Here is a 26943-nt window from a genome sequence, read left to right as displayed (position 1 = left end):
GGTTCATGTCCTGGTTCATGTTTCCTTCCATTATTTGACCTTCGCTTTACCTCACATATTTCTTTTTAATACAAAAACCAAAGCGCGTATCAGATTTTCCGCTCCTTTTAAACGCCGTCGCTGGTGCGACGACAACCCAGGTGCCAGAATTAGTCCATGACTGCGCCATCAATCCACCAGTCAGCTGTTCAGGAACATGAAGACAGCCATTTGACCACCATGTTGCTACGTGGCACTAAATATGGCACTGACAGAGTCAAACAGACCTGATGGTTGGCCTGGGTCTCCTAAAAAAACAAAAGCAAAAAAACAAATAAAACCTACCTGGCCCTTCCAATATCAGTCATCACATTGACTTCTGTACAGCTGCTTTTCATCTTGGTGTGTGTGTGTGTGTGTGTGTGTGTGTGTGTGTGTGTGTGTGTGTGTGTGTGTGTGTGTGTGTGTGTGTGTGTGTGTGTGTGTGTGTGTGTGTGTGATGACCGGCGTTGAGTGTTGGACCACCTGTCCATTTCCAACTTTTCACATACAGATTGATGTTGTAACTTGTGCTGATGTTTACTACGCATTTCAGAATGTCACAGCAAATCTCCTTGGTGCCAAAATGAGCCCGTCCCACCAGGCTGTGTAGCCCAAAACAACACCAAACAAAACACGAGTGTTTCCTGCATCTTTCCACTGCTCAGCGGCTGATCTGCCGCCCATCACGCAGCTATCAGGTTTTAAAGGAAGCAACACAACCTTCATGTTGCTGGAAATAAACCCACGGCGTGTTTGCCTGTATTATCAGTCCATCACAGCAATTCATTTCCCTCCGTTACGTATTTCTGTTCTTGTTTTACCACTTCATTTCATTTTCCCCTTTAATGTTCTCATTAATGCATCTTGTTTCTGTGGTTTTGCCCTGTTTCATCGATTTGTTCATTTTGGTCTGAATGAGCGAGTTTACGTCAACCTCAGAAGACACCCGAGCTCTTCACGTCACTCATGTTTGGAAAAAAAAAAAACACTTCCTCACCTAACGGAAATATGTAGACGGTTCCCACACCCGCCACCATCCCCTCCGCCACCCACCTGGAAGATGTTGTTGGCACATTTGCGGCACAGGTTGTGTTGGCAGGGCAGGATGACCACAGGTTTGGAGAACATCTCCAGGCAAATGGGGCAGATGAGCTGCTTCTCCAGACTGTCCATGGTGGCACTGCTGCCGCCGCCGCTGGGCCCCGAGTCCTCACCTGACACGGGTTTGAAGCCGAGGGCAAAGTTCATCACCTCGAAACGGTGGCTGCTGAAGCGTGAGAGAGAATTGGGAAAAAGGGCTAATGGCGACCCTGGAGGCTGGAGTGCTCCGGAAACGGTTTCGCTCTCCCCTCGTTTGCTATCGTCTGTCTCTGTCCGTCTTGCAAAATGACGTAAACGAATCCCCTATCCGACGATATCTCCCCCTATCCTGTTCTTCTTTTACCCTTCCTTCTTCTGTTTGACACTCAGGCTACAGTTTGTTCTATGAGGTTGTTTATCGTTCTTTTGTCCATCAGTCTGTTTTCTGGCATTCTTGCTTTTTTTCCATCCCCTTGCTTCTTATCCCTTGACCCCCCCACACACACACACACCATGCCTGTCTATCTTGGCTCCATGTGAGGACCCACCCATACACATACAGAGGCATGCACACACAGGGGGACCCGTCTGTCTGTTGGTATATTTAGCCCTGGAGTTTGTTCTAGCTTGGGTTACTGTCCAAATTGCATTCCACTGGCTGGCCACTGGGGAGCCTAATGCCCCTGGACCCTAAACACCAGAGGGCCGGGTGTGGCAACGACTATCTAGCTACTGGTACCAAAACACTTTCCATATCTAACTCAGGTTCTTGGGGTAGTAAGTAGGTGAGGACTATTTGTAAGGAAGGGGATTTGCCCCTTTTAGGTTCAGTTTTGGGTTTGAAAACTTCACCTTATGGACAGAATTAAGGCGTATTAAGGTGGAGGTTATGGCTAGGGATATCAGTGTACAAAGATTTTGGGGTTTGCATGTGTTACGGATCAAATGTGCAGACCCTTGTATGCACATTGGTGTGTGTGTGTGTGTGCGTGTATGTACTTGGCTTAAATCTGCTGGAGGTCCGAAGAAGGTTTTGGAGGTTTTGAGGGGAAGGAACGTGGATCGTTGTATGAATTTGAATACATATCAATATCTTATCCGATGTGTTTGAATTAGGTTTACCTTCTAACCAGTCCCACAAGTCTAGCAACGTCAGGGGGGTCGAGGGAAAGCGTATCTGCTCACTGTCCCGTCTGTAATCCCTCTTTAACAAACGTACTGTTTGAGTCGAATTGCGCAATACTGAACCCCCCCCCCCCGTTTGAATTTTCAAAGCGCAAGACTACATTACCCACAACTACTTAAGCGTAGTTTCCCCCGCCCTTTCACCTACGATGCCAACATTCCTGGTTAGCAATCAGATAACAGTGAGGTCATTTCCGAGTTACCAGCGAGACGTGGTCTAATCAAATGAAAAGGGTTATCCAACGCTAAGCTGCTGATGGGATTACCGGACCATTTATAGGCAAGGGAATCCTGTGCAGAGTAAACGATGCACACACACAAGCGCACACACACAGCACGGTGCCACAATCATTCACGCTTCCCCACCAGTTTGCTCTGGTTCGGCGTAGCGCTGTTGCTCGGGCTTAGATACAGCTGGATTAAGCGGGTGACACTCTTGGTAATAAATGTGATAGAAGCCGATCTTCTTTGCCGTTTCGTCTGTGGAGCCAAAAATCAATCTCCGGCAGCTTTCTAAAAAAAAAAAAAATCCTCACTAACTAATCTGTTTCGCAAAGGCTTGAAAATCAGGTTGTCTTCCCCCCCCCCCCCCCCCTAGTGAATGCAACAACTGGAGCAGTCCACCATGTGGCGGGCTGCTCTTCAGAAACCAGATAACACCCAGGAACACGACAGTTAACGTGAGGAGGCGAGCTTGAATCCCTGCCGACTTGCGTCCTGCCACACTAACTGGATAAGACTAGCGTGCGTGTGTGTGTGTGTGTGTGTTGGTGACTGAAGGCTTTTTGTTTATGCTCGGAAGGAGAGCACATGACGTTGTGGTTGCTGCATGGCTCAAGGCTGTAGGTGACCAAACTCACGCTTGTGACTGCTGTGTGACAGGCCCGTTAAGAACGATAACGGCGTTCTTTCTGCTGCAGCTTCACATGCGAGGGCACACGCGACATCAGCAGACGACGAGTTACAAAATCCCCCTTTTATTTGATTGAATTTCATCATATAAATACACATTTACAATTTTTCCACGAGGGCCACTGTCAACAATGAATGACTGACACACACACGCACACACGCACGCACACACACACACACACACACACACACACACGCACAATGGTTCATAATTTAATTTGCAGGGTGGACAATGTCTTATTGTCCGATGTGTCTACAGGGGTGGTGATATTAATATCTGGGCGAGCCTTTGACTGAGTGACTTGACTCACTGATGCCATGCTGAGCTTCTGTCTGTTGCTACAGTCGGTTTTCACACCTCTCTTCACTCGTTAGTGTGCATTTGTCCACACACTTAACAGCAAGCAGTACACCGTCCACGATGTTGTAATGCATTTCATTGCTAAACGGGGCAAATCGCACACTGTCCACTCAGAGAGGGGGGAATTCAAATTCTGCATAACAGCAAGTACTGGGACTGGTCACCCCCACTTCCTGTCATGACATTTAGATTCAAATATTTTTCACTTGACAAAATAATAATAATAAAAAAAAACATCTTTGTACACTTTTAAAAACAGATCAACCCTCACAATGCTTCCATTTACAATAAGGATTACTGAAGCTGTTATGTTGCATGACCTGGTACATCTCTTGTTTTGATTGATTCACTAGTATTTACAACAGATGGCAATTAAAATAAGGAAATATGTCATTCAACAATTCACGGTCATACCCCATGAACACATCTATGATCTGGAAGAGGGCAAAAGTTAACATCCACACCTTTGTATTGAACCTTTTTAGAAGGCTTTTGGCTATTGATGGTGAGGAGCCGAGAGGTGATGACAGTCAAACTGAAGGACATAATCCTGCAGAAAAATGCCCCCCCCCCCAAAAAAAATGTCCCAGTCTCATTGTCTAAATCGTCTTTTCTTTTTCTACGGAAAGCCTTTACATAGAAGAACTTTAACCAACTGAGCTATGATAAAGTTAGTAAAACAGTGGCCTATATTCACCAAACATTTTCAGGGTCCACAACCTGGCTTTACTAGATCATTTGTTGCTGGCCTGACCCCTCATTGGTCAGAATGACTTGTTTCACACATGTGACAAATAGACTTTACATGTATAAATTTCCTACAGTTTCCATGTCCATATTCCTTTGTTTTAAGGGACAAGGAGCATGCCATTTGGACAGTTTACCAGCCATCTTTAAACCTTTGGGTTGTTCCTCAGCCTGATACAACAGTAGTTACTTCTGATGCGAGAGAATAATAAATTTCCTCTTTAAATTTCACCGATCTTTTAATCGCAAAATACTGCCTAAGGACATTTAAAAACTATGGTTATCTGACAATCCGTAAGATTTTGTGATGAACTGTGATTTTCCACACCACAAATACCTCAATCAGTGTATAACAATATCCAAAAAAGTATTGGAGGCCTTGACAAGTTCCTTGATGAACTAAAACTAGCACTGCATGGAGACAAATGCTCACAGGAGTGGGTTGCGTTTCACATGAGAATAAAATAAAAACTCAAGACTGATTAAATCTCCATTAATCTAAAGCGGTTTGGCTATTTATAAGTTCAGTGCTCCAACTCTGTTTAAGAAATTCTTTTCCTGGACTTTTACAAGGACATTCTGCATGACTTTTGCTTGGATGTGACAGATGTTGCTCAACAGTCTCTAGATGGACTGTAGTCACTCAACATCCAAACTTCAAGCACTGATGCATCTCAGTGGCTAGAAAACATGAATTCAGCTGAAAATTATGCTAGCGATATGCAATCTGAGCTGGAAAAAATATGACTATAACCCGACTTACAATTTCATGACTTGAATAATATTTCCAGGACATTTGATCAATCTTATCATTTCCCAGTTCTTTTCCATGACTGGAAAAGTACTTCCCAGGTTTTCCAGGATGCATTCGAACCTTGATAGTTCTTTGGTCTTATACACTGTCTCAGCAGGTAATGTGACCCCTACAACATACTGTGATACTGTAACTCTTGATACTCTGGATAAGAGAATGTTTGGAGTCTATCCAACAAAGAGAATATGGGATATCTTGGCAAAAAAGGGAATGACACTCCCTTACGGCTTCATACCTGGCACAGTAGCTAAGAAACTAGAGTAGGCCACATTACACACTAAGGGATACACATCTCTGGGTTAAGAGACTACCTGGCCTAGCACTTGTAACCTGTCTCCCGATACTTGAAGCTATGGTGGTATGACATTAGACACTGACTAACAACTTTTATGTCTGGAAAATATCACTGTTGGCAGTAAAACCACACTATAGTCCTACAATTAACCAAACGGCCAAGAGTACTGGCAGACTTCTCTCTTGTAGGCAGTGATATTGTATTTATCTCAATGTGGTGTCATTACATCAGACTGAGGCGCCCTCCCCCATTTCATACTAGACCACCTTTTAAATGTGGCATTAAAATCTAAAATCTTTTGACAACTTTCCCCATAACAAAGACATGACAAAGGTCAGAACGTAAAACAGGCGGGCAGTAAATGAAAATGTGAGCAGTTGAACAAAGTTGTTTGACACCATGTTTATGGATCGGTTTGGTTTATCCAAAATGGTGTCTGAGAGCCTGCGACCATGTTCAGAGAGTTGACATCAGAACAGAATACATCTTACAAAGTAGCATTCTAGATGATGGTTTCTACAAGTCAAGTTTACAAAATCACTAAAACAGAAATCAGAAAAACTAAGGGCCGGAGTAAAAGTAGAACTACTGCTTGGCCCAAGACTTGAAAAAATAGTAACAGACCCGCATCTCAGTTTTACAAAGTGCATAGACCCAAGTGCATACTGTATACACACAAATAGCAAATAAATACGATCCCCTCAGTGGCATATCCAGTGCCAAGTGGCATTTGCATTTGACCTTGAAGTCTTCGTAAGTTAGGAGAAACTGTCCTGACCCAATTCATTAAGAGTTTGGCTGGCTACTTGGGACTTTTGGCTTTGGTCTAACATAACTGACTAGAACACTATAAATAACACCATAATAATAATTTTAAAAAAAGACGAAGTAGAATTAAAAATGAATCAGGTTCTTGTTAAAAAAATGAATTCATCGCTAAGCTTTGTTTAATTCACAGGTTTCACTGGTTTTCTGTCATCACCCATTAAAGTCGATGGATTATTATGTGTGTGTGTGTTTAGCAGAGGTACCAAAGAATGGTAGAGGATGGTGGTGGCTGGTGTAGTGGTGGTGGTTGAGGTGAGTTTCCCCCCTTCACTGTGAAACGCTTTGGGTATCGAGATAAAGCACTGTATAAATGTGATCCATTATCATCATTAGGGTTATAATCATGAGAAGCTGGTGTGTGAACATGTGGAGTATGTGATGGAGTATCAGTCAGGGTAACATCTGTGTAGAAGTAGGCAGTGCCCCTGTGTGTACACGTGTGTGTATATGAGTGATGGACAACCTGTATTTCCATGCTGTATGGTAGGGGCATGCACTCATACAATAACACATGCACGTTTGGGAGGGAGGCCTTAATTTCTCTGCCATAGTACCCATTGAAATTGTTAGCTCCAGGTTTTGGCTCAGATTATTAACACTGAACGAACACACACACATGCGCACACACACACACACACATTCAATCAGACTTTACGTTAAGAGTCCCCCTTAACATTCCCATACCACTGCCTGGTTAGTCACCAAAATACAGTCCCAGATGGAGGGAGAGGGGGAGAGAAGGGGAGGAGGGGGCAAAAAGACGGCAAGAACAAGAGAGACAAGAAAACTGACTCAAGGCCTTCTCCAGTGGGTGGACAGATACAACATAAAAGAGAATGACAGTCATCTAAGCCTTCCAGGCTGATGGCATCTTCACGAATCAGATGTTGGTCTTGTTGGAGGGTTTTGTCCCTTCATGCCACACGCTGGTTTCTCCTGGTCCTCCTGTCGGCCCCCCAGTGTCATGTCCTTATAGGTTGAGATGGAATGCCTACAATGTTGTTGGTCTAGAGTCCCGGCATGGAGGACTAAAAAATTAGCCTAGCCAGAAATGGCCACAAACCAGGAAAGAGGGAGCTTGGCCTGGGCTGGCTGGCTAGCATAAGGAGAGATGGAACTGAGTGGTAGAATAACAGTTAGCCAGCCTAGACAGGAGGCAGCAAGTTAGCCCGGCCTGTTGTTGCTAGTTAGCTGGCTGGAAAAATGGGAGGGACATTCAGTGTTGGATGATGGACATTAAACCTTGCCTGTCATAGCCAAGCTTACTGGTTGAATAGAGTGAAGAGATCTTCATTACTTGAGCTCCACAAAGCGGACTCAAAAGCCATCCAATGCCCATCATAATAGTGCTGTCCAGTGGGTAGACGAGGGAGAATGGGGTGGGTCAGAGCTGGGGCATGGGGATGGGCTGGCTGGCTATGGGCCGGTCTTCCGCTAGGGCACTGTCAGCGGTGGAATGCAGCCGGATCACAATGGGGACCTGCGCACCTGGTGGGATGGTAGGAAAAATGGAGACAATCACACAGATAACCAATTCAATTTGATTTTATTGGAACAGAAACAACACTTTTAACGTTTCTCCAGCAGAAGAGAAGGACTGATAACCTTGACATAGTAATTGCCCATACAATGATGGACATTGGCAATGTATCCTCTTTGCCAATATATCGTCAGTGCATCTTATATTAGAAGGAAAGGAGTTTTTAGGTGGTGACTAGGTGTCACCTTCTCTGTACCATATACCCTCAGCATCTAGGCAAAACTCTCATGTATACATTTTACTTAAACCTTGAAAAGCTAATCATATACAGCATCCGAAAGTTAATTAAACTTTACAAATAAGCAGCCTATCAGTTAAAGCTATACAAGATTTAAGTGGGCAAGCAGACTTATGTATGGTACAAGCAGATTTATACATGGTACATTATTGCTGGTTGTTGAGGTGAATTTCCCCCCTTCACTGTGAAGCGTTTTGGGTGTCTAGATAAAGCGCTTTATAAATGCAGCCCATTATTATTATTATCAAACCTCGCATGGTTTCAGCCAACCTGCTACTGACAGCATACAAACAGCAAGGGCGAGACTCAAAAATATCTAAAATTAGATGCGCCTTTAGGACTATGAGCAGTGCAAGCACTATAGAGGACATGAGGCTAAAAAAAATTCTACAGGTAGGTTTAGAGAGGGCAAGTGGATAGGTTGGCTAGAAAAAGTGTTGCTTCTTTCATGATCAGCTACATGCCCCATTTCAAAAGAATACACTTCTACCATAGACTGAGACAAAACCTTCATGTATCACAGTTGTGTTATATGTATGTTGATGTTTTACGCTGTACTGGGAAATGGTGAAGGAAAACCCGCTGAATCACTAGTATCTGTGACCTACCTGCTAGCCAGAGTCGAAGCTCATCCACATTGTCACTTTCCTGTGCAAGGAGAGGATATCATTTATGTCACCCACACGTGGTCCATCCACCAAGACACAGCAGAAAAACAAGAGCAATGGGACACAAAGGGCTAAGAGAAGAAACATCTAAATGGTTTTCACCCGTGTTCAAGTCTACAGAGCTGAGTGACATAATGGGGAAGAAACTGTGCTTGAAATAATACCAAAAAGGTATAAAAAAAAACCTTCCAAACCCTGGATTCTAACAACGGTATCAGTTTTTTTAAAGCTATAAGATCCTTTTTAGATTTTACTGTGTTGTACTGTGAAATGTACTTTCACTCAACAAAAAATAAAGACACTACAATTAGTATAATTTTTGAGTCAGTTTCTGAGATATTGCAACCAAGTACCATCATTACATTTTAAATAATACCTGACCCTGGTTAAAAATCTGTTGATCTTGGAAAGAGTCAAAGCTTATGAAACACCTCCTAAAGTAAAAAGCTGAACCTTTACAAAATCTCTTCATTGCAAGTTTGCTAAGTAGAGAGTAGGGAAAAAAAACGCTGACGTCACAGCCTGGGCTCGTCACAGTCAACAGGAGCCGAGGTAGAACAGTGGGACGAGGAGAGTTGTATTTCATGTCACTGAGTGTGTTTACCAACTGACCACAGACAGATACAGAGCAGTGTATGAGAGAGGCAGAGATGAGCAGAAAGCACCAACAGATGGTTAGTGATGACAAGACAGCAGCAGGGCTCTGCAAGAGGCAGTGGGCTCCTCTGCAGCTCCCTGTGGCATGCAACGGGCACCTGTCACAGCAACAGTGACCACACATAAATGTACACAGACCTCTTCCAATTTCTACATCACACACACATATATACAACTATTTTTGTTTTGAGGGTGTTTTTTTCCCTCACTACCCCGTAGATTGATGTGTAGGAAACAAGAGCAGTGGGAAAACATCTTTAACCTTTCATCCAGCTCACACACAATGGTAAATGCAACTTGATTGATTGATTGATTGACATCGTTACATAAAGCGATTTCACACAATGAAGCAAAAAGGCCTGTCCAGGATGAACTAAATTATCCCCCCCCCTTTCCAACCCTTGCCTGGTTCACTGTCTTACACCCCTCACTTTCTGACCCACAGATGGCTTCCCAGTAGCGATGGGAAAAGGATGATCTTTCACTGCTTCAGTCCTTTGGAAAACGTCATCGAGAGATAGTTACCTGGCCTTCAATCCTTCCCTCAGCCCATCGGCCATCTATCCCAGGGGCTTCAGTTATCTGCCCCTGATAAACAAACTCCAGCCCCTCTTACTGCACCACCCCATCCCTCAAAAAAAGTGCAGTATCCACATATGCATTACACCAACAATGAACTCAACTGTTCCAAAGGCACCCTGTGAAGAACATGGAGGCAAATGACTCATGCAAGACGCATAATGTGTTGAAAATGTGTGTAACGGACAGAATGCATGGGGCTTGTCACAGATCTTGACAAACAAGCATGGTGTTAGAGAGTAAAGTGGAGGCAGCCAGCCAGCAAAGATGGATGAGTGACACACAAGAGGAAGATGGTGTCTCTGATAGAATGGAAGAGAGTGATGAGCAAGGTGATGACTTGGCACACAAAGGAGAGAAAGCGGCGCTTACGAGTCATTTTGACTGTGGCAGCGTCTCTCCGGGGTTTTCTTCCCCAGCCGAACTCCCCGTTGGGGACTGGGCCTTGGCCTGAGCCTGAGGCTCAGGTGGAGGCATGGCCATGGGCATAGGCAGGGGGATGGGCTGGGAATGTGTCTCAGACTGGCTCCCTGGCCCTTCTGAACCCATGCTAGATGCAGGCTGGATTATTATTATCGTGTTACCTGTTGGATGAGAAACATGAAAAACAAAAGAGCTCAGCACAGGAACATTGAGATGTGTTGCTGCGGTATTAGAAGATTATTTGGTTAACTCTGTTCATCTCTGGCTGTGAGCTCACTCTGCAGCCTCAGCAAAGGCTGCACAGTGCTTTGACAAAGAGTTAGGATTAGACAAATTAAGGTACTCGAGTCGCTGCACACATCCATTTCCAGTCCTGATGCCCATTGAAAAACTCTGACAGGAAAACAAATCTAAACTTATTCAAAATGATGAGTTAGAATCTTGAATCAAAAGTTCCTCTTCTGATGAAGTATTCTAAATAACAGGGGAGGGACCAGACCAATTACAGAGCCTTAATCAGATCTACTGAATGTCTATTTGAGCTGCAAACAGTGCCTGCGGAAATAAGAACAGCGAGTTATGTAATGTTAAACTAATGCATGCCCTTTTTTCTTAAGATCATAAATGACCTGGAAACCATCCGATTAAAAAGCCCTGGTGTATATCCTCTATTCTGCCCAATCTGGAGGTCTTACCTCCATCTGTGAGTATCTAAACTTCTCTCTAATGATAAAGGGCCAACGATTTTTCTCACCATGTGACATGAGTTTATCGTAACAAGCATTCCTATGAAATATCAAATATATGACATGGCACACTTTTGCATAACTACCTTCCATCAAGCCATTAGGAACAACAATATAAAATTAGATTAGAGATTTTGCAACCCAGCTATTGTCGACAAGTAAATCAACATCTTTATTGTTTCCAGTTGAAATGCTGTTAATGGATAAAGAACTTCCGCACACACCCTGCGACATTTTATTCCGAAGTGCATTTAAAACTGGTTTTGACAATATTTTGAAATCCAGTGAAGGGTTTCCGCTGTAGGTGTGTATGATTTGTGAAAGTTTTTATATAATACTGGGCGTATTCAGACTGAGAGACTTGAAAAAACAACCAGCACTTCCAAAACAAATCCGCCGTCTGCCATTTTGAGCATTGCTCTCCTGAACTGTAAAAAGGAGCCGAGTTACTGATACCTGTTTTCAATATCACTCTTCAATATCAACCTGATATCAATCTGCTGTGCAACTGTGATGTGTAATTCACTGTTGAACTGCGTGTTGTGTCAAGGGGTGTAAGTAAGTTAGGCCGGGCCCATGCCCTTTCTTTTTTCTTTACCCCCCCCCTTTTCCCCCCAATTGTATCCAGCCAATTACCCCAGTCTTCCAAGCCGTCCTGGTCGCTGTTCCGCCCCCTTTGCCAACCCGGGGAGGGCTGCAGACTGCCACATGCCTCCTCCAGTACATGTGGAGTCACCAGCCGCTTTTTTTCACCTGACAGTAAGGAGTTTCGCCAGGGGGACGTAGCACATGGGAGGATCACGCTATTCCCCACAATTCCCCCCTCTCCTCTGAACAGGCGCCCCGACCAACCAGAGGAGGCGCTAGTGCAGTGGCCAGGACACATACTCACATCCGGCTTCCCACCCGCACACAAAGCCAATTGCGTCTGTAGGGACGCCCGATCAAGCCGGAGGTAACACCGGGATTCGAACCAGCGATCCCTGTGTTGGTAGGCAACGGAATAGACTGCTACGCTACCCGGATGTCCCCCATGCCCTTTCTTATTTGCTACTTCAGCAGACCAATCTGTGGTAGACCTCCCTATGTGGTCTGCAGGCTTTTCAGCCACACTTGCACATATCAGCATGCTTGTTTATGCACACAAGCATGTACATATATGCAAGTGTGCACACTCAACTTTGTGCTGTTCTGGTCCCATCTGTGCCCTGCTTCTTCACACTGATCTCCCTCTGCTCACATCCCCCTGCCTCCTTTGTGCTCTCCCTTCCCCTCAATCTCTCTGCCTACTCTTCTCTGCCTCCTATTTCCTCCTCTGAGAGCTAGGGGTGAGACGATATGAAATTTTCATGTCACGATTATCCTGGCCAAAATAATTGCGATTTACGATATTATCCTGATAATCATCAAAATATGATTACAACTCTTGAAATGGCACTAAAACATACTGGAATCAAGTTACCTTACATTTTGTTAAGAAATACATCTTTTATTGCATCACAGATAGGACACACATATTTTGTAGTGAACATCCTTTTTAGTGAAAAACACAAAGCAGGTAATCACAATGAGAGTTTGGAATCCATAGTATTTCCACTCTTTTGAAAACGCCCAGCTGGGAGCACTTGATCGTGCTTTGGAGGTGCAGCATTTTTTTTAGCTGAGATGCTTTGATTGCTATGATACGGAATATCTAAGGAAGTAATGGTTAATTTATGATATTGTGGTAGTCCGGGGTCATCCGGTGCAGACACGGACACTCAGAGACCAGCAGTATTAATTTAATTTCTCCTCCGTTTTGGCACATGTAGGATGTGGCGGTTGGTCTTTGTGGTATTTGTCCTGCCCTTTCCTCCTCTATGATGGGATGGCTGGGTAAAAAGTGACAGTGATGAGTGCAGCGTTTTACCCAAAGCTGAACATTTTTCAACTCTCAGCAACCAGAAAAAAAAAAAAGGAAAAGAAAAAAAATGCAATACGTGCAGCGTTCAGCACAGAACAGATGCTCAGCACCTCATTACCCTGCTGGTGTTTGTAGCATAGTGTAAATACGTGGCGCTCCCATTACAAACAATTCAAAAAATACGCTGGCCTCAGGGAAAAAAAATGCTTTGGTGGACACTCGCTAAATCAGGAAATCAATAGGACTACAGGACTATACATTAGCGAGCTAGACAACATTAGCGAGCTAGACAGTTTTTTCAAGTCACTCGCGAGGATATTCACGATTATCCCCATTTACGATTATCCCGATAGTGGAAATTCACCATGATCAACTTCTCATGAGCGTTTTTTATTGTGATCCACGATAAAATCCTATATCTTCCCATCCCCAGACGTGACAGCACTTGTTTGGGGATAAAAGGTGACGTGTGGAGTCACTGAGGAAGAGGAGCTACATCTGGAGGCTGTGAGGCTGTTTAGACTTGGTATTATCGTCTGTCTTGGGTGATCCGGTCACAAGTGGACAGCTCTAAGTACGTCCGTTCACACCTGACATTAGAATGCATCTCCACGTGTGCCTGGAGTGACCACTTGTGACCAGATCCCACTTCCCCGCTCTATATGCAGATAAACAACGTACATCACTGTGGGTGGGGGGGTGTGTGTGTGTGTGTGGTTTAGCCTCGGCTGCAAGCGGCGAGAGGGAGCGTGGCTCGCAGGAGAGCAGCGCATCAGCCAGTGCGAGAGAAAAAAATGAAAGGCATTAAATAAAGCCTGTGTTAATCGCCTAAAATTGCCTAAAACTGTGTCTGCCTTCATCTTGAATGCTCCCTCTGGCATAGACATGTCACAATCATGTAAATAAACATGTAAACATGTACAGAAACATGAGGAGAGAGGAGTCGAAGCAACAAGACATTTAACAAAATGACATCCATACTTACTCGAGCCTCATTTTAACGCGCCGTCGTTTAGTACAGAGCATTTCACATCTGTGAATCATTACTGTCAATTATTCTGCCAAATTATGTTGTCATACAAAATTTGAAGTGCTCTTGAAAGAAATCAAATCAGTCATCCCATATCCCAACGGCACTTATTTTCTTTTATTTCTATTTCACTTTGTTGTGAAGCACAACAGATTTTTCAAAAGTGCTGTGTAAATAAACATTATTATTCTGATGATGATGATGTAGATCTGTCTGATAGCCTTCAGACCTCTGACCTGATATATTGCATTCAAGAAATAGTCTATTGTGGGTAAATAGTTGCACATTATTACAATGGCATGGACACAGCAAATGCATGTCGCTCCAGATAGAGATGGTTAATCTGATGAGGCAAATTAACTGAGTGAATTAGGAGCGTCAGGCTCTTAGTGTTTGCCTTTTTCCATTTTGTGCTCAAAATATACAGCAAAAGTGGAAACTCATTCTTAAAACTTATGTGGGAAAATGTAAATGTGGGAACACTAGAGTTCGTAATTCTCAACCCGAACCCTGTCAGGCTCGACCCGATCATGTTGATTCAGGCTCAGATTATTTAGTTATTCCAGCAGGTTTGAGAGGGTTGGGCTCTGTGCTGGACATATGAACTTGAACCGGAAGTTGAAATTGAATGTTCAAGCAAGCAGTGGCTCTTCCACAGTTGTGGGTCTGATGCGTGTCTGTGTCAGAAATTGTAGACGAGATAAAAGAAAAAAACTAAAATCCAGAATCATGCAGGATATTTTTCATATTGGATATTATGTCTATTGCTTACGCAGAGGTCCTTCAATGCGGCCTGGGACATGTTTATTTTCATTTCAAAAGCGATGTGGACAAATGTGTCCCAGGCCACCTCCGAAAGTGGCCTGAGTGATCAGATCTCAAAATGCATTCAGGATGCAGTGGGTGCATTCATGCCTGTACTTAGAGCTGTCCACTTGTGATCGGATCCCCCCCCCAAGACACATGTAAATGCCAGGTCGAAACAGGGCCTGAGAGAGAAGGAAGGAATCCAATGGAGACATGTCTCTTAGTGCTCAACCTTCTGACACCGAAATTGTTTTATTTTCTTGTCAGCCTTCATACTCTTGTACTCTCCTCTGAAGAGTAAGTAAGCACTCTTTTCTTTTTTTTCTTTTTTTTTTGCCTGTCTTCACCCACTCAAATTTTGAAAAAAGTAAAAAATAAAGGGGTGTTGATGTAGAGGACAGTGATGGTGGTGTGGGGGGGCTGATTGTGGCAGTGTTGTAGTAGAAAATCTCACCCCAGCCTCTCACAAGTCTACTCACGAGAGTTTAGTTGGCTTACACCAGCAAGTTACCTTTCTACTCTCCGCCAATGGGGAACCATCAGGGCCCTCTAGTCTAAAAAATAATATTTAAAAAGCCATCAGTTCTAAGTTTATTTATGTATTCATAATTAGATAACCAACATCTAAAGACATTTTTTCTGAGGAAACAAACCCTTCAAACCTACCTGTTCAGTTTGTGTTGGAATGTGAAGCGTTAAATGAAAGAAGACCCTTTATCTCCTTATCAGAATTTTGATACCTCTGCAGGTGCTGGGAAGAAAACGCTATGCTTTCAGCTCTGTGATTGGTGGTCCAGCTATAATTTTACAGAGCAATAATAAGTCACAGAGAGTAATTTCAAATGACAGTAAAACTGACCTATCATATCTTCCCTCTAAATGGGTGGGCTTTGTTATCGCTAACTTTATGAATACTTCTGCCTGCTGTGAGGGGACACGAATCACAAGCTAGGGAATAAAAAAAAAAACAAACAAAAAAATCTAATAGGCCGCCATGCCAACTGATTTTATTCTGGCTGCTGCTGCCATTGTTTTATATATGTTAAGGTTTATTTGGAAAAATGATCACTGCAGAATTACTGGTCAATCTGTAAATGAACCAACTCAGCGGTCATTATGTACATTTACCGTAACATATATATTTAATAGGCCACTGTACCAATCTAATAATATTATTTATTAACAATATTGCTTGTTTGTGGTGGTGGGTTCTCACGATGCCATGATCGCTGTTCACTGTCCATGGTACTGAAGTGTCTGTCGCTAATGGTTGCTTGGCTGTGTTTGCGCTGCCATGATGTGTAGGCTCACATACAATTTTGTTAGTTTTGTGTGGTAGGAGGGAGTGGCTGTCATGCGTTTTGCACATAGTTTTGCACCCCCGGCCCGTTGTCACCATATTCTGCTGAAGTGCACACACGGCTTGTGTGATGACGTGATTGTTTGTAAGAAGGATTTGCATTTTGCTTTAGAAATTAGCCGTTTTGTGTTTTGGCGATAACTCTCACTCTTTCCATGCTGTTTGGTTGTTGCATTGCCTAGGCTGGACTAGTGTCTTAATTTTTCTTTCAGAGCTAGAACGTCATAGGTAACTTTTGCAGTACTATAGGAGAGGACCGACTAAGCTAGGCTGATAGTTTTTTTTTTCCTGACGGGGGAAGGTTGGTCAGAGGGCCAAGGTTTAAAAGTCACAGTTCACCACTGCTCTCCACACATCCTATTGTTCTAACACACTGGATCCCATGTGTTCCCCCCAACTTGAGTCTCAGCAGCTGCGGTTACTTGTACAATATTTCTTCAACCCAACTGAAATCATACTGATTAGCGATTACCACTTAACTGTTTACATGGACGCTAGATAAAGTGATCTAGTAAGATGTGCGTTTACATGCCCCAGCGGTTTGAACCACTGTGAAGCGTCGAAGAAGAGAAGCAATAATAATGGTTGCCCCGCCTGTTAATGCAATTTTCAAGATGAACTCACATCGTGTCCTGGGAACAATATTTGCATTTGTGTTCCTTTTTTTGGGGGGGATTCCCCCCCCCCTTTTGCTCCAATTGTATCTGTCCAATTACCCCACTCTTCTGAGCCGTCCCAGTCTCTGCTCCACCCCCTCTGCTGATCCAGGGTGGGCTGCAGACTACCACATGCATCCTCCGATACATGTGGAGTCACCAGCCGCTTCTTTTCACCTGACAGTGAGGAGTTTCCCCAGGGGGACATAGCACGTGGGAGGATCACGCTATTCCCCCCAGTCCCCCCCCCCACCAAACAGGCACCCAACTGACCAAAGGAGGTGCTAGTGCAGCGACCAGGACACATACCCACATCCGGCTTCCCACCCGCAGACATGGCCAATTGTGTCTGTAGGAATGCCCGACCAAGCCGGAGGTAACACGGGGATTCGAACTGGCGATCCCCATGTTGGTAGGCAACGGAATAGAACACCACACCACCCGGATGCCCGCTGCTGTTCTTTCTAATTAAGTAGCAATCATGAGTGACAAATGGGGGGAAATGTCAGCTAAATAATGTTACACAATTTCACACAGGGCATTGATGTTCATAAAGAAAGTAGGACAAGGCTTTTGTACACACAGACATACAGCAATATCGCTCCATAATAATCTGAACACAGGTGTGTATTTTGAAAAAATTAAGGTGAATAATTAAATTAGGACGATTGAGACAAGGATGCGATCAAAACAAGAAAACAAACAATTTTTCCTTGTATATTCACAAACAGCGGCAACAGAATGTGCAAGCTGGTTAAACATCGGTACTGGATGGCTCTTACACTTGTTAAAACCAGGCTGTATAGTCTGATGGTGCCAAACAAGTATCCATCGACATGTTTTCATTTCAACATGTGATAAGAAAAGAAAAATGAAGGAAAGTTTAATTCAAAAACTATCAATGAAATCAATAAAAAGCGATATTTGGCTGCGAATGAGCCAGTCAGTCAGTTAAGTAGTGGCACGTCGTCCGTCCCTTTTATAGTAAGGAACAAACTCGCTCACATCACCTAATGTTAACCCCATGTGGTGCAAACATGCACAGAAAGAACACATTTATTCCAACCAGACAGAAATGATGGGATTAAGCGTTTACATGGTTATTAGGCGCTAATATTTTCCTATTGAACGGATTATCACAGGTTTACACCACCCCTTTCAACCCAATTGAAAATTCCTTCCAATCAGGCCAGTCTCTTCCGACTGAGGTGGGTACATGAGGCATTTTTATTCTGACTGGGCCATTATTCCAACTATTAAGGTGCATGTAAATGCAGCTAGTGTCTTTGCTGCCCCGTATGACAGGCAATTCTGAGGGGGTTGATCGTAATGTGCGTTATTCCCCAGAAGAAAGAAAAAGCAAATATTTCCTCCCTCAAAGCAGTGTAGCAGTGTTGTCTTTTTTATTCAATTTATCACAACGGCAATCAGATCTACCACCCTTAGGTCATAGTTATCAGCTTGAGAAATTAAAAAAAAGGTTTATGACCTCTTCAAGCATCCAAACACACACACACACACACACACACCCACCTCCGTCCTGTTCGGCTTTGATCTGGGCCTCCAGGTCTTCAGGATCAACATACTGATAGCTCTCATCGTCTTCGGGTGGCTTGCACTTTCCACAGCAGAAACAGCAGCAGCAGCAACAGCAGCAGCATGAGAATAATGTGCAGCACACCACCAGGCTCTGGAGGAATACACACACACACACACGCAAAAACAGCTACTTTTAACAAACCCACGGAAATTGATTTTGCGTGCAATACCATCGTCTCAGCTTGGCTGCCACCACCAAACCTTTTCTGTTAGCCCGTTCCACTTCGAGCGAGAATTTAACACAACCTCAAGCACCAAGTCTGAACATTTAGATAAGTATTTTAAACATCATATGCTGAAACGGTCATCTTTGAGACACCTTTTAAAGCACGAACATAACAAAACAGAATAGATGGAATCATATTAAACAAATAACACAAAGCTAAAACTGTCTGGCACACACTTGCTGACAGACACAGATACACACAATAACAGCACCTCTAACACATATTTTCATGCTGCAAGACCATCTTAAGCACATCTAGTTCTCTGCCACCATTCTCCATGGACACATGCTGGCAGTAAACAAGCTCATGACAGCCTCATCCCACCTGTCAGTCCACTCTCCGTGCCAGGGTTAGGCCACCATTGCCTAGTTCAAGACCAAGGCCAAGTCTAGTCTAGTCTAGTCTAAAATAACACTTGGATGGAATTAAGTCTAAGTCAACAGTAACACCAACAAGTCGTCAATCACTCATCTTAAAAGCCATGTCCATGTCCAAATCCAAAACCAAACAGTTTCACTGTGTGACAGCCATTTCAAACACGGGACTCCAGGGACACAGGGATTCCAGGCAATGGAGGAATTAAATTAACAGTTATTCAGTAAGCGTTTCTTGATAATTTATCTAGAAACACTTTCTCTCCATGACTATGACATCTTACTGTATTGTAAATATCTTCCCACTACCGTGCTTTATCCACTAATTTTTCCTTAAACCTAGCAAAGCTGCAATGTATGTTTACACCTGAATATTACTGAACATGACGGCTTCAATGGCTGGAAACAATGCATATTTTGCACAAGAATAGAAATTCATTACCATTTCGACCCTTGTTTTCAAAGCTATGCTCTACTATGCGTGTGAACAGTTCTGGCTAGGACCTGCAATTGTACACTAACTAAATGACCTCCTTCAGATTACTCATGTTCACCCATTAAATCATAGCTAGAGGCACCCGGGTAGCATAGCAGTCTATTCCGTTGCCTACCAACACGGGATTGCTTGGTCGGACGTCCCTACAGACACAATTGACCGTGTCTGTGGGTGAGAAGTCGGATGTGGGTATTTGTCCTGGTCGCTGCATTAGCACCTCCTCTGGTCGGTCAGGGCACCCCCCCCCCCGGATCAGCAGAGAGGGGGTGGAGCAGTGACCAGGACGACTCAAAAAAAAAAAGAAAGAAAGAAAGGGGTAATTGGCCAGACACAATTGGGGCGAAAAAGGGGGAAATGGAGGAAAAAAAGTCATAGCTAGATAGCAGCTGAAGCATTTCTACTGGCTACGGATACCTCCAAAACCTACATCAAGGAACAAAAAGGGGGAAAAAGATTTTGGGGACAACTTTCACTGAAGAAAAATTGTTAAAATTACTGCCCAAGCCACAACGTCCTTTTAGAAGGGATAAATAGAAGACTATGAAGGAAGAAAGGATGAGAAAAGAATGCATCTTTGACTGGGTTGAGCCAACCAGGGGCTTCATTTTTCACACTACACATACTTATTTGAACTAAAAAACATCTCTCAATGTAAATCATTTCTGCACACTGAATTGGCCAATCTTTGGAAAACTAATTTGACATGTCTATCATTTTTCATCTACATCTCAAAATATTCAGAATCCATTCAAATCAATTTTAAATAAAACTCACTCACAGCTGTCCACATCAGAGTGACTGACTGCCTACACACACACACACACACACACGCACGCACGCACGCGCGCGCGCACACACACACACACACACACACACACACACACACACACACACACACACACACACACACACACACACAGAAAAGCCTGCCATCCAAAAACGGACTCACTTTGAACCACCACTTGGACATGAGGAAATAGTATTTGACGCTCTCCTCTCCGAACTGTTCCGAAACGTACAGGCCCATGGAGCCATACTCATCGTAGATCTTCCTTTTGGTCTCATCGTTCAGTATGGAGTTGGCATTGTTGATCTCCTTAAACTTCTCAGCCGCCTCCGGGTTGTCAGGGTTCTTGTCCGGGTGGTATTTCAGGGCCAATTTTCTGAGGGGGAGGAGGAGGATGGGGTGGTGCACAGAAAACCAGAAGAGGGGATGCACGCAAAGAAAGAAGAGAGAGGGGAGGGGTGGTGAGGAAATCCACAATTGCAAATATACACTGATTTACCTCTACAAATGACTTAGGCACCTACTTTCTGATTACTAGTATATTTTCTCTCTGTAAAAGTGAACCTGGGCTGACGTCACACTCATCTTACAAGCAGCTAATGAGGCAAAGGGAAAAGTTACAAGTCCATCTGGAGTACTGCCTGCTACAGTGAGTCATAGTGTTCTAGAACAAAGTGTTCTAGCTGGAGGCTAACCCGGATTACATTTGTGGAACCGTTGTGGAGGTGACAAAGTCCAGGACAATTTGGTATGGGTCAAAAACTAGAAACATTTAACCATACAGTACAACTCTGATTACTGTCTGTAATCTGAATTTAAAAACATCTTGAAAGGTAAATTAATACCAGAGGAGGATTTGATAACCTTCAATTCCCCTTTGATTCTAATCCTGTCAGCATGAGGTATTAGACTCATTTGAACTGTTAGACTTGATAATGGTTCACCTGTATGCCTTCTTGATGTCCTCAGCTGAGGCTCCTTTCTCTAGCCCTAGCACCTTGTACAGACTCTCCCCAGCTGTGGACATCTTCCTCTGGGGACGATTAGAATTCGGGTCCGCCATGGTTCACCTCTGCTACAAAAGAGAAGAGAATACAATGAAAAAAATTGAATCGTCTGTGATCATAAATAGATAACACGGGGTTTTGAGATCACATATAATATTCCCTTACCATACTGCAACATTCGATATACTCAGAACACACAGTAGGGAGATGAGGAGTGGTAAGATTGTGGCAGACTTAAATAGTTTGCTTTTCCCTCTCACAACTGTGTAACTAGTCAAAGTAGCAACTTAGCTTATACATAATTCCGCACTAGCAAGCCATGTAATGCAAAAAGGTTACACCTTCCCCTGGTGGGGACACAAGTACTGTAAGCTATTTTTAGCTCCACAAGCGGGAACGCGGCACTCGAAGGATAACAATGTCGGTCTGTATGTCGGTTAGGTTATTCACCACTTTGGTAATGAAGGGTGTAAGCAGCTTTACTACCTATATCTGCCTCTAGTGGGCCTGACTAGGGCTTTGCACTCACACCTATTATGCAGACTGTCTGCATAAAAGAGCTGTGCCTTCTCTGTACAATGAATTAAATGCCAAAGTGAAACTTGTGAGTGTGAAACTGCATCGTGTTTGGCAATCCATACATGTACAAAGTAAAATGTCTTTCAGTGAATCTCTTAATTAAAGCAACATTATTCTTGTGAACCCATTTTGTACTTACAGGCATTTATACATATCACCATATCCAATGCGCTGCTACCTTGTAGCTGCCTCAAGGGAACGGTCGTTAAACGTGTTGTGGTTGATAATCAATGCATGGGGAAAATGTTTTTTGTTTCCTGTGAATCCCAGTGACTAAGTGCTGGGACAGCGCAAATGAAGTGGGGAGTAGGCATCTCGGTACAAAGACTAAACACACTCTAGCAGGGCTGTTAAAACTCTTAGTTTTGTTATTATCCCTAATTCAACACCCTAAGAACACACAGTAAGAGAGACAGGGAGTGGACTACACCAAACAAACTCAAATGGTTTTGCCTTTCCCCATTGTGTAGTCAAACTAGAAGCCTAGCTTATGCATGATTTTGCACAAAGAAGTTATCTAACGTGAGGTAGTTACGCCGATATCCCTAACAGGGCAAAGTATGCAACTGTTAGCAACTAAAGCCTTAGGACAGAGTATATTATTCATCGGGAAAAGGCAAGATGACCATCACTTTGAGGATTTAGTGTTCACAGTAGTTTGTAGGATGTTGTCTCTGTAATTAGGAAAGGTGCCTGCATATACTGACATGTTTGGCACACTGACAGTAAAAACCAGATGATATCCAATCAAAAAAAAAAGCTGGAACTTTAGATACACAATGTGGATATAGGCTAACATGGGCACAATGCCAATTCCTGCCAGTGTGCAAGACCAACAGAGCTAAAGGGGTCTACAGATTAATATTGCATTTGAGGCAAAATATTTCAATGTGTGAAGCACTGCAAGTCAGCTGTTGCACAGCAATATTAAGTGAACAAATGCACAGATCAGCTCCTGGAGGAAATCCTCTCACTGCCTCTGTGGCAAAGAAGAGGCCTAAGCCAAAACCATGGTTGTAACAAGCAGCGATGCAGTAACAGTTTTATGACTACAGTACAGGGCTCCAGACTAACTTTTCCACTTGTAGCACTGGTGCTGCCAACTTTCTCAGTTGGTCGCACCAGCAAACGATTTCATCGCACCTTTTTTCTTTTCTTTTGCCACATTGCCTACAATACACAGCATACACCAATCAGCCACAACATTAAAACCATTGACAGGTAAGTGAATAACATTGATTATCTCGTTATAATGGCACCTGTCAAGGGGTGGGATATATTAGGCAGCAAGTGAACAGTCAGCTGTTGAAGCTGATGTGTTGGAAGCAGGGAAAATAGGCAAGCGTAAGGATCTGAGCGACTTTAACTAGGCCAAATTGTGATGGCTAGATGACTCGGTCAGAACATCTCCAAAACGGCAGATCTTATGGGGTCTTCCCAGTATGCAGTGGTCGGTATCTACCAAAAGACGTCCAAGGAAGGACAACCGGTGAACCCGCGACAGGGTCATGGGTGCCCAAGGCTCACTGATGCATGTAGGGAGCGAAGGCTAGCCCATGTGGTCAAATCCCACAGAAGAGCTACTGTAGCTCAAATTGCTGAAAAAAATGAATGCTGGCTGTGATAGACAGGTGTCAGGACACACCGTGCATCGCAGCTTGCTGTGTATGGGGCTGCGTAGCCACAGACTGGTCTTTGTGCATATGCTGACCCCTGTCCACCGCCGAAAGTGCCTACAATGGGCACGTGAGCATCAGAACTGGACCATGGAGCAGTGGAAGAAGGTGGCCTGGTCTGATGATTCATGTTTTCTTTTACATCATGTGGATGACCGGGTGCATGTGTGTTGTTTACCTGGGGAAGTGAAGCACCAGGATGAACCATGGGAAGAAGGCAAGTCAGCAGCGAGCAATGTTCTGCTAGGAAACCCTGGGTCTTCGGATTCATGTGGACATTACTTTGACACGTGCCACCTACCTAAACATAATTGCAGACCAGGTACACCGAGTGTAGGGTAAGCACATCCAAAAACTTCTTTCAGGTGCTGGATCAAAAATCAGACTTAAAAGGCACACTGTGCTAATGCTCCCAGCAATTTTAAATGAGTGACGTTTCGATCTAACGGAAATCTACATCAGGCATTGTCAAATCACCATCACAAAGCAAAACAAACAATATATAGACACAATCACATTCATCACTCAGTTGATTATGATTGCATGATTGAGAGTTAATCTACTCTCAAGCTGGACCAATTAGAGCAGAGCTGGCCAACACTGTCTCATACTCCCACATGGGGGAACACAGCATGTCTCTATGAGCTGGGCAAAAACAACTAGAAACATCAGGATCAGTGTTATACAGGCACATATTAAATCTAACATATCAGAAGTTGAGTCAAATATATATCATAAAGCACATCAGTAATAATCACAAAAACGACTACATAGAAAAGGTAGAAAGATAGAAAAACAGAAAACAGTAATTCGCCCCAAAAAAAAAGTCTCTCCCAAAAGTTTACACAAACTCCCTTTTCATTCTCTTCCTTTTTGTTTGTGTTGGCTTTCCTGTTGTAGGACTCAATATAAATTCCAGCCAGCTGCTAGGCTGGACTTGCCTGTATTGTAAAGGAGAGAGGAAAAGGGTGAATAATTACTGTTTTTCTATCTTTCTACCTTTTCTATGTAGTAGTTTTTATGATTATTATTTGATTCATGATATACGTTTGACTCAACTTCTGATGTATTGGATTTAATATGTTCCTGTATAACATTGATCTTGATGTTTCTATGTTTTTTTTGCCCTTTTCATCATGCTGTCCCTCATGTGGGAGTATCAGACAGTGTTGTCCAGCTGTGCTCTGATTGGTCCAGCTTGAGAGTAGATTGACTCTCAATCATGTAGATCAAAATCACCTGAGTGATGAATGTTATATTGCTTGTTCTGCTTTATGATGGTGATTTGACAATGCCTGACAAAGTTGTTTGATCGAAACATTGCTCAAATAAATTGCTGGGAGCCATTAACACAGTGTGTGGATCTTTTGTCTGATTCAGACCATGTTACACCCCTTCATGGCAATGGTATTCCCTGATGACAGTGGCATCTTTCAGCAGGATAATGCATTCTGCCACACTGCAAAAATTGTTCAGGAATGGTTTCAGGAATATGCAAAAATTTCAAGGCGTTGCCTTGGCTTCCAAATTCCACAGATCTCAATCCTATCAAGCATCTGTGGGATGTGCTGGAAAAACAAGTCTGACCCCTGGAGGCCCCACCTCGCAACTTACAGGACAGAGAGGATCAGCTACTAAAGTCTTGGTGCCAGATACCAGAGGACATCTTAAGAGGTCTTGTGGAGTCCATACCTCTGGGTCAGTTTTTTTTGTGTCACAAAGGTTTTGGTTTTTTTTTGGCGGCACCTATACAATATTAGGCAGGTGGTTTTATTGTTTTGGCTGATCAGTGTAGCGTTCCCCTCATACTGCTACCATGGGTACTGCGTTAGCCTTTGTGGTTGAAAGTAGTACTTTTTCCTTCTTCACTGGCTCAGTCTCTCCCTGCCTGTACTTTTATCATTAGTGGTGTCTAAGTTGGACCCTCTCGCTGGCTCTCCCTCCCCCCAGAGCCTCCCCCTATTTTTCATTTTGCTTTTTAAAATAATCAACTATAGACTGCTTAATTTTTGGAACACGGTAACAGCAAAAGATTGGTTGCAGATTTGGCAGTGTATTCACAGCGCATTATTGCAGTGCAGCGCATTCGTGCCACTTGCACAAATGTGACCACATGAAATGTTAACTCACATACTCTCAAAAATTGGTCACATATGCAACCATTTTGGTCGCAGTCTGGAGCCCTGCAGTACAATTGTTTATATGATTATATACAGAGTTTCACTGTGTGGTATACATCATAGATGAGAAATACTGACTTTGAGTATGTGCAATAGTATGGAACACTGCAGCATCTCATCTCATCATCAGCTGGTTTCTCCGGGGTTGGGTCGTGATGGCAGCAAGCTAAGTAGAGTAGGGCACTCCAGACGTCCCTCTCCCAAACAACGCCCCCCAGCTCCTCCTGGGGGATCCCAAGGCGTTTCCAGGCCAGATTGGACATGTAGTCCCTCCAGCGAGTTCTGGGTCTACCCCGGGGTCTCCTCGCAGTTGGATGTGCCTGGAAAACCTCCAAAGGAAGGTGCCCAGGAAGCATCCTAATCAGATGCCCGAACCACCTCAACTGGCTCCTTTCGACGTGAAGGAGCAGCGGCTCTACTCCGAGCTCCCTCCAAATGTCCGAGTACGTCACCCTACCTCTAAGGCTGAGTCCAGACACCCTACGGAGGAAACTCAATTCAGCTGCCTGTATCTGCGATCTCACCCTTTCGGTCATTACCAAAAGTTCATGACCATAGGTGAGGATTGGTATGAAGATTGACTGGTCAATTGAGAGCTTTGTCTTCTCACTCAGCACCCTCTTCACCACAATGGTCTGGTACAACATCCGCATTACTGCTGATGCTGCATCAATCCGCCTGTCAATCTCCTGGTCCATCCTACCCTCACTCGTGAACAAGACCCCGAGTCCCGAGATACTTGAACTCCTTCACTTGAGGCAACAACTCATCCCAAGCCCGGCAGGAGCAATCCACCATTTTCCGGTAGAGAACCGTGGCCTCAGACTTGGAAGTGCTGACTCTCATTCTGGCCATTTCACACTCGTCTGCAAACTGCCCCAGTGCATGCTAGAGGTCGCGTTCTGATGAAGTCAACAAAACCACAACGTCTGCGAAGAGCAGAGGTGCAATTCTGAGATTCCCAAAACACTGCAGCACTACTGCTGAATTGAAGGCTCAGCTTTTCTTCTTTCATAAAACTGAGTATACCAACTAATTATATAATCTCCCATACCAAGGTTTAAATTTCAACCACCATGTTGATCATTTGTTGTTTACAATTGCATTTTAATAGGTCTCAATGCAGTCTCCCTCTGAAACCATGTCCCATTTTGTTCAGAAGCCCAAT

General features: G+C 43.7%; 2 protein-coding genes across 5 annotated transcripts in view; both read right to left on the bottom strand.

The window, feature by feature from the left end:
- trim54 (tripartite motif containing 54) overlaps positions 1–1269 on the bottom strand; it is a 33572-nt gene extending 32303 nt beyond the window's left edge. The window contains exon 1 of the mRNA XM_056294199.1: positions 1075–1269. Within this exon, the coding sequence (XP_056150174.1) occupies positions 1075–1269 (195 nt within the window). The remainder of the gene's footprint in view (positions 1–1074) is intronic.
- Positions 1270–3263: 1994 nt separating this feature from the next.
- The window catches only part of dnajc5ga (DnaJ (Hsp40) homolog, subfamily C, member 5 gamma a), a 43308-nt gene continuing 19628 nt past the window's right edge, over positions 3264–26943 (bottom strand). Inside the window, exons 2-7 of one of the 4 annotated variants that reach the window (XM_056294290.1) lie at positions 21278–21408; positions 20496–20709; positions 18384–18540; positions 10298–10509; positions 8630–8669; positions 7612–7731 (exon numbers count right to left, since the gene is read on the bottom strand). In XM_056294290.1, coding sequence (XP_056150265.1) covers positions 10301–10509; positions 18384–18540; positions 20496–20709; positions 21278–21396 — 699 coding nt within the window. In that variant the 5' untranslated portion in view covers positions 21397–21408 and the 3' untranslated portion in view covers positions 7612–7731; positions 8630–8669; positions 10298–10300. Of the gene's footprint in view, positions 7732–8629; positions 8670–10297; positions 10510–18383; positions 18541–20495; positions 20710–21277; positions 21409–26943 lie in introns of all 4 variants that reach the window. The other 3 variants (XM_056294291.1, XM_056294292.1, XM_056294293.1) reach the window with 3 other exon arrangements.

This window comes from Lampris incognitus, chromosome 15 (genome assembly GCF_029633865.1).
Source record: "Lampris incognitus isolate fLamInc1 chromosome 15, fLamInc1.hap2, whole genome shotgun sequence".
In the NCBI taxonomy this organism is placed as follows: domain Eukaryota; kingdom Metazoa; phylum Chordata; class Actinopteri; order Lampriformes; family Lampridae; genus Lampris; species Lampris incognitus.
Note: the sequence above shows the minus strand (reverse complement) of the source record. Positions and strands in the feature narration are given on the sequence as shown.